Source organism: Chiloscyllium punctatum, chromosome 39, assembly GCF_047496795.1.
Source record: "Chiloscyllium punctatum isolate Juve2018m chromosome 39, sChiPun1.3, whole genome shotgun sequence".
Classification (NCBI taxonomy): domain Eukaryota; kingdom Metazoa; phylum Chordata; class Chondrichthyes; order Orectolobiformes; family Hemiscylliidae; genus Chiloscyllium; species Chiloscyllium punctatum.
In genome coordinates this window covers 46,555,423-46,563,191 of record NC_092777.1, presented here as the reverse complement: position 1 = coordinate 46,563,191, position 7,769 = coordinate 46,555,423, and the positions used below count along the sequence as shown (strand labels likewise).

The following is a 7,769-nucleotide window of genomic DNA, read 5'->3' as shown; positions in this document are numbered from 1 at the left end:
GTGCCATGATCATTACTGTTGCCATGACCGTGCATTATATCGGTTCAATGTAATGGTGGGGGCTGTGTGTGGGTGGGTGTGGGGGGAATACAAGCTGACTCACGGTACTGTGTACTTCGCAAAATGTATGCACAATAAAGGGCGAACGTAGCAGCTCCAGTTATTGGGTCGTAGGGACAAATTAAATAAAATAGTGACGCGCTTTGATGTCTGTCAGAAACGAAGCAGGTTTCTCAAAGAACGCAAGACATTGCCAGCCCGATGCATAGCCAATTAGAAGAGGACACGAAAGACATTTGCACATCGTACTGGAACAAAACTGTGAGCCCGGGGAATTACATTGTTTAGATGCGAGACAACAGTCTCAATGAGGAGGGAGAGGGACAGGGATGAGGAGAAGCACCATTTTCTGATGTTCATTTTCAGGTCGTTCTGCCTTAATTTGGAAAAACAGAATTTATCTTTCTGCCATTACCATACAAGGCTGCGTCTTGCCCGTATTTGGTGCTGTAGTTAGATTCTCCGACCTCAGGCGGGGCTGAGCTGATTGACAGCTCCAGCTCCTGACGCCACAGCGTTGTATTGCCTGCGTTTCTGCGTTGCCGGCTCTGCAGCAGAGAGAGAGGGAGGGAAAGAGAGAGGAAGGGAGAACGATCTGTGACTACGGAGTCTAGAACGGAGGGAACAGGAAAAAGCCCGCCCGGAAAGGGTGCCAAGAAAGAGAAACAAGAGGAGCGAGAGGAAAGCCACGATTGCCCACAGCGGGAGTGCTCCCTTCCGGGTGAAGCGAGCTGCAGTTAGCAGAGGTCAAGCGGCGTCCGTCTAGCTCTTCGCATCGCTATGGAGCTACCAGCCGCAGGGGAGCACGTATTTGCTGTGGAAAGCATCGAGAAGAAGCGGATCAGGAAGGTAAATGGGACTGACTAGAGCCCACCTCCGCACTAATCCCTCCAGGTTATTGATCAGGAATAGTGCTGTCTCTGCTGTTCAGTGACGAACGCTGTCTTTATTTCTCCGCAGGGAAAAGTCGAATACCTGGTGAAATGGAGGGGATGGTCTCCCAAGTGAGTCCCATTTTTGTTTTGCATTTTTAAAAATATCAAACATAAAATACAGTATCCGAACGTTTGCATGGCTGGAAGAATCATGTGGGACTCAATCAATTCCCTTCTGACAAATGCCATCAGTGAATTGTTAGTAGTTAAGCCAATATAACAAAAAAACATGGCCAATGAGAGTCCTGGAATGTCTTAATGGACTGTGAAAGATATGATAGTGTGTGTGAATGGAGTGAAAATGGCCTCCCTTGCACACTGCTTGAATAGCAGCACTAGTTCGTTTTAATTTTCCGCTTGTGTATTTGGAGAGGTTTTAAGTGAACTGCTGGTGTCTTCTCCGTAGATACAACACGTGGGAGCCAGAGGAGAACATCCTGGACCCTCGGCTGCTCCTGGCTTTCCAGCACAGGTAAAGAAAAACCAGAGAGGTCGAAATAACTCTGCCACTAGTCTGCACATACATGCACACACATACAGACATCTACACATAAACGCAAAAACGACCACCAAAGAATAAGTAAAGCTAAAAGCTCAGAGCTTGTGAAAGTAGAGGGGCTGCGCAGTTTCGAAATGAAACCCCAGATTAGAAGACGGCAATGTTTCGGTGCAGATGTGGTCTCACCCACTGCCTGACTTCCCGAGATCTATTCTGAGAGCGGTTTAGCAAAAGTCAGTCCACGCTGAAATATGTTACCGTAAAGGGGAAGGGGTGGGAGATCGATAATCAGCTGGTAACATTATACTTCGAAATGCCAATATTTCCTGAAGTCATTGCTGAAGTTTCAACTGGGCAAAGAGATTAGATAAGAAATTAAGATATATTGGCGCAATAGATAATAGAATATAAAAGTTTGTAAAATCTCCCTTTTAATCACAGCTGCAATAGTGATGTGACTACCGCTGCCATGTTCCAGATCGTAGCTAGATGGTGCATTTATCTTCGAAGTGAGACTCGTGTAGGGTGGTTCTGGGCTGTCAGACTACACAATATCCTTCTGACCATGATCTCCAGTGTTCCTGTTTCTAATGGCCACGCCACGCTCCTGTTCCTTGATACACCTGCTAATGGCGCAAGTACCATTTTAAAGGGGCAATGTTGCTGTTAACTAACGCTGCAATCTGAAAAAAGGACACGGCGGGTTACGTATCTATTTTAATTAGTTACACGATAATCGATCCGACTGGTGAGTAGCTCACGGGGTTGCCATAGCTGCCTGCAATCATGTGAATAAATACAGTGGAGTCATGCTGCGTGTAACAGTGTGGGAGGGACAAAAAGTTGCTTATAACTAGATCTTGATGGAACAAAAATAATTAGACTAATAATTAAGTCAACAGCACATTTTTAAAAAAGAGGCTTATATATACTTGCCTATAGGCAAAGGTAATACACGTTCTCTTTGTTTAAATTGAATTAAAGAGGCGACAGCACACCAGGAGGGCCAACGATTGAAATTGCAGTTTATTCTTTCCACCTGCTGCCAGTTACAAGTCGGTTGCAGTTATTCAAAATGAGCCAACCAGTAACTTTTGCATATTTTGACTGAGTTACAGGAGCATACTAATGAACATAAAGCCCATGAGAAATCATAATGCTTTGTATAGAAAATAACTAATAATAAGGGTGCCCTCTTTCCATGTAACAATCACCAAAGTATCACTGTACTTGTTGCCTTCAAGGCCTCTGTGTAGTTGCAAAGCAATAGTCTAATTTCAGTTACTTCAATAGCACAATTTCACACAGAGATTTTATACATTGCATTCCAGTCTTATGCAGAATCAAAACAATGATCAAAATCTATTGATGCATTTTGGGCTTAACTGCATACAGCACATATTTAACTCATTTAACAATATGCCAAATACATGAACTATCAGAAGAAATGTTTGTAAACTATCCAAGGGAACCAAGGAAAACAGAGTGAGCTGTTCACTCCGCTCATAAAATGTTCTTTTAAAATGTGTGTTTTAAGTGATAATAAAAGAACAATTATTAGAAAGCTGACATGAGGTGAACATATCGTGTGCTATTCTGTGGTTGAAGTAGCCCTAACATTATTTTATGAAACTTGAGTGAACTTTCAGAAAGTATTCTCAGAAGAACTGACATTTAGTATGTAGTTATGCATGTAAAATCTGAAAATAAGTACAGTAAGACAAAAGATAAACTGGAAAATGAGCAGTAAATGAGAAGTGTTGGTTTTCTTTTACTTGTGCATGTGTAGAATCAAGAATGGCCATTTAGCATATATAGGCTTGTTAGATCACACAGGCCCCAGATGTACCACTTGTAAATAATATTCACCTAAAATCTCCCCTCACTAAAATTTTATGAGGAATTAATATTGTTATAACTCATTGGGCAGATATTTTAATGTTTTATGTGAACTCATTTAATTGGACATACATTGTAAGTCAGGAACTTGCCCCTTTGTCACAAGAAAATTGGAAAGTTTTATTCATGTAATCTATAATGCCATAGCATTAATGTGTACTGTGACAATTTAATCTGAAGAAGTGTAATGAATCCAAAATGTTAACTCTGCTTTGCCTCTGTAGATGCTGCCAGACCTGCTGAGTTTTTTCCAGCCATTTCTGACATTGTATCTATTCAGTCAGTTGGTTATGCAAGTGTAAACATTTAATTAAAAATCTCTGAACACCTAGCAACTGTTTCAATTAAAACTATTTTGCATTATGTTAGGATGTTGTAAGTTGCATGCAAAATATAGCACAACCAAAGACATCAGGTCTTTTCAGGACTGAGAATAAAAAACTGATTATGAAATTAATTTTTGCAAGTAACTTTAAGGCTGACCATTGTTTTACCTATGACTGCAGGGAAAGGCAAGAACAATCAATGGGCTATCGTAAACGAGGACCCAAACCAAAACACCTACTAGTTCAGGTAATATCATCTATCTAATGCTCATTTGTTTGTGTTATATATGAACCAGACTGAAGCAATCCTGCTCACATTTCCTGGCTCTATATAATCAAAATGAATTCAGTTTCAGAAATATATTCTTGGCCAAACCTTATGCTTATTTAGAGCAAGCAACTATGTAAATATCAGTGCAACATTATAAAGTGATGTTGACGCAGAACCTTGAGTGCAAGCAATTAGGTTCTTGAAAGGTATAAATATATTCAGGGAAGCAAATGGAAATTTGAGTACAAGTTATCCAGATGTACTTTATTTTAACAATACTATTGTTTAGCAATAGAACCTCAAATCTTTAATGTTTCAAATTTGCCATCTGTAGTCACTGAATATTGTAAAATATATCTAAAAAGATCAGGTACAAGTTCATTTATTCAGATTCATTAATAAACAAAGAATCCAAAAGCAGTGGTCATTTAAGGCAAGCTGATGTTGATTACTGCAAGACCACTGGTACTTACAAATGAATAGATTAGTAACATGACTAGTTGTTATCTAATGTTTTGAAACAATGAGCAAGAAGGCACCAATGATTGAGACATGTTGCAGATTCCCCCTTAATAAGGAGAGCACATTGATGGCGGAATGTACCGTGATGGCCATTTTCCTGTCCTTTAAGACTTGAAGTTGGACCTCTTAGATCAGGGAAGTGAAAAAAGTAGGAAGGTGCAAATCTAAGTCTATGCAGCTGGAGCTTTGGTACAGAGGTAGAGTCATAGAGATGTACAGCTTTAATTTCATTGACCAGTGCAGAGCTGGTCTACATATCTAAATTGTAACCTTGTTTTATAGTTAATTGATTATAGACTTCTTACCAGAATTTGAATCTCAAATAATACTCTATTCTCTATTTCCAGCTACCAGCTTTTGCTCGACGTTCAAATGTTCCTTCCGAACTGCAGGACACTTATGTGGAAGAAGAAAGGTCCAAGAGTGATATCCTGCAGCAACCTATTAAACGCCAGTATCAACTAAATAGTAAAAAGCTTCACCAGTATAAACCCTATAACACTGAGGAACAGCGACAACACCAAGCTACTAAACATTATTATCAGCTTAACAGCAAAAAGCATCACCATTATCAGCCGGACATCATGTACACAAACCAACAAGCTGACTCTCACAGGAGCGAAAGTGAAGGAAATCAGGAGCAACATCAAAGTATTCAGGAACGTGAAACGCTGCGCAGCGGAGCCAAAAATGGAAATAGTTCCCAATCTGAAGGTATGAAAAAGCCTGAAATGAAGGAAATGGATTCGAGATCCGGGACGGGGCCAGCACTAGCCAAGGAAAGTGTGAAAAGCAATGGCATGAACGGTAGAATGAAAATAGTAAAAAACAAAAATAAGAACGGTAGGATTGTAATAGTCATGAGCAAATATATGGATAATGGGCTACAGTCGGCGAAGGATAAACACGGTAAGAGCGGGGATGGAGGGAATGAGTCAGTGACAAGCAAGACTGGAGACCGCGAGCTGTGGATAGTTAAAAATGGACATGGGAAAGCTGTACCGGCGGAGGAAAGAGTAGACAAGTTGGAGGCTGACAATGTGGCAAATGGGTGGCCCGAGACGGTCAAGACTCGTAATGTAAACAAAGAGGCAGAGGCCGAGAAGAATGGTTACATTAGGACTTTGGTGGTTAAAGACACGGCAGCTTCAGCTCAAAATAAAAACGGGGAGGTAGCCGGCCCAGAGAGTGACGAGGTAGCAAGTGGAAAAGAGGTGAGAAGTCCAAAGGGACAACGTCCCCCGGAGCAGTGTGAACAACCAACTCCATTGCGATGGGCCTGTGATTCGGAGGTTTCCAAAAGGGATGGGTTATACTCCAAACTCCCCAAGTCCAGGAAACGCTATCTGTCAGAACCCATCGTGGACAGAGAGGCCAAAAAGCCGCCGACGTGTAGAAGCATTAGCGTCCCGGGGAGCGCCGTACAGCTGGAACAGGATGATCTCATTGAGCTGCAGGCGGTCGATAGTTATCAGAACGAGGGAATTGATGGGACTTTGGACTCAAATCCCGAGCAGCCAATCGATCTGAGCTGTGTAAAGTCCAGGCCTGAGCCTCAGAAGGCGACGACACAGCAGACGGAGGTTGAGGGAAAAGAGGAAACGGCAAAGGGGGAGCAACAATATCCTTGGACTGGCCTCAAGCCTTACCTGGGAAATCTGATTATCACAGATGTCACAGCGAACTGCCTCACTGTCACTTTTAAAGAATATGTAACGGTGTGAAGGAAACGTAAGGCCAATTTAGAAACCGTATAGAATGAATGCAGAAATCCTGAGAGTGAATGCACTCTTTAACCCAAATCCCCATTCTTTTCATTGAAAGGTTCAAATGTATGCAATTTTATTTATAAGCGGGCACATTAAATATGTAGACGTAAATATGTGTCTGCTGTTAGACTGGGTTAACCAGGAGTAAAGGGCAGCGATAGAAAATATCGCTTCCTTAAATCTGGATTTTTAATTTTTTAAAAGCAAAATCTTAAATAAATAAAACCACAATATGGATGTTTGATACATTGTTTCAATTTTTAATCCAATGTCAAATATAATTAATATTTGTGATAATATGTGTGCTATCTACATGTGCAGACTCTTTGTATTTCCTGTCTGTTTGATATTTCCGAAACTGGCGAGCTTGTGCTGCTATGATAGAATTGTATTTTTTTTGTGCTTGAATGTAAATATGTGAAAACGCCTTTAAAGCACCATATTCGCTGTTGCAGTGAGGCGACAGTCAATAAGATAATGGAAGAATGTTGATATTCTTTTTTTAAATCTCCGGGACGCCATTTTTGATGTGGCGTTTCTTATTTACCATCTGAACAGTGAATAGAAATTCTATGAAACAAGACTGAGTCATATTCTTAATTTGTGCCGCGCAATGTAGAAGTCAATATACTGTCATGGCGAAGCTCTTCTCTCGAAGGATTCTGGTGCTGTTAGTGAGTAAATGAAAATGATGAAACTATGGAGCTTCCTTTGAAATCTTACTGCCGATATTTTAAAGTAGCATTTTATTAAAGTAAGTCATACTGCGTGTAACTGTGGTTACCAGCTGGCGTCATTTCTCGGAAACCACAGTTTGATATGTGTCACATTGACAAACTGTGCAGATTAAAATAGTCGAGGAGGCAACATCCTGTGACTTGGGGTGAAATAACTGTACATCAAAGTCTCATTGCTCCTCAGGCCTCTGACCCAGGAATGCTGCTTCGCAGAATGTACCATCAAAGTGACTGTTCCCCTTGGCGGATCTCTTCGGGCGTTTCTCTAGTAATGTAGTTATTTGAAACTCACAAAATACTAAACAAAACGACCGTTTGTTCAACCGCTCCTGAAACGATCTTTCAACCAAGGCAGCTCGTTCATACTCGAGTTATAAATGCAAAACCAAGGGCAGGAGGTTTTTGCTTTTATAAACGTTGATCGTAGACGTTCAAGCGACATATGCCAACTGAAATCTGTGTTATAGGTTAGACTGGCTCAAAAGATATCTCTCAATGTGGGAATGTCTTAGGGCTGGGCGGGTGAAAGAGTAAATTTTGTAAAAGCCATATCTAAAAGAGGACGTGTGTTTTCGGTAAATGAAATACTGGCGCAGTTTTTGTACACAGAGTGTGTGGTTTTGATGTCAGGTACGTTGTGAACTGTTGTGTGAGCCTTCAAAATGAGGATACGTTTAGGAAAATCAGGAAGATAACCCGAATTTAGTCCGGGAGAGAAAAGTAAGCGAGATACCTGGAGTCAAATTCATGC

At 41.0% G+C, this 7,769-nt stretch overlaps 1 protein-coding gene across 1 annotated transcript; it reads left to right on the top strand.

Annotated features, from left to right (window-relative positions):
* Positions 1–358: 358 nt before the first annotated feature.
* Positions 359–6,862, top strand: cbx4 (chromobox homolog 4 (Pc class homolog, Drosophila)). The gene is made up of 5 exons (XM_072558607.1): positions 359–909; positions 1,021–1,064; positions 1,402–1,467; positions 3,900–3,966; positions 4,860–6,862. The coding sequence occupies exons 1-5, from the start codon at positions 841–843 to the stop codon at positions 6,234–6,236; spliced, it is 1,623 nt and encodes a 540-aa protein (XP_072414708.1). The 5' UTR covers positions 359–840; the 3' UTR covers positions 6,237–6,862.
* The last annotated feature ends 907 nt before the right edge of the window (positions 6,863–7,769 follow it).

Excerpts from the sequence above, each read along its gene's own strand:
- cbx4 (XM_072558607.1), top strand. The coding sequence starts at position 841 with ATGGAGCTACCAGCCGCAGGGGAGCACGTATTTGCTGTGGAAAGCATC. Across the intron at positions 910-1,020 it reads AGAAGAAGCGGATCAGGAAG|GGAAAAGTCGAATACCTGGT; the intron begins GTAAATGGGACT and ends ATTTCTCCGCAG. Across the intron at positions 3,967-4,859 it reads CAAAACACCTACTAGTTCAG|CTACCAGCTTTTGCTCGACG; the intron begins GTAATATCATCT and ends CTCTATTTCCAG.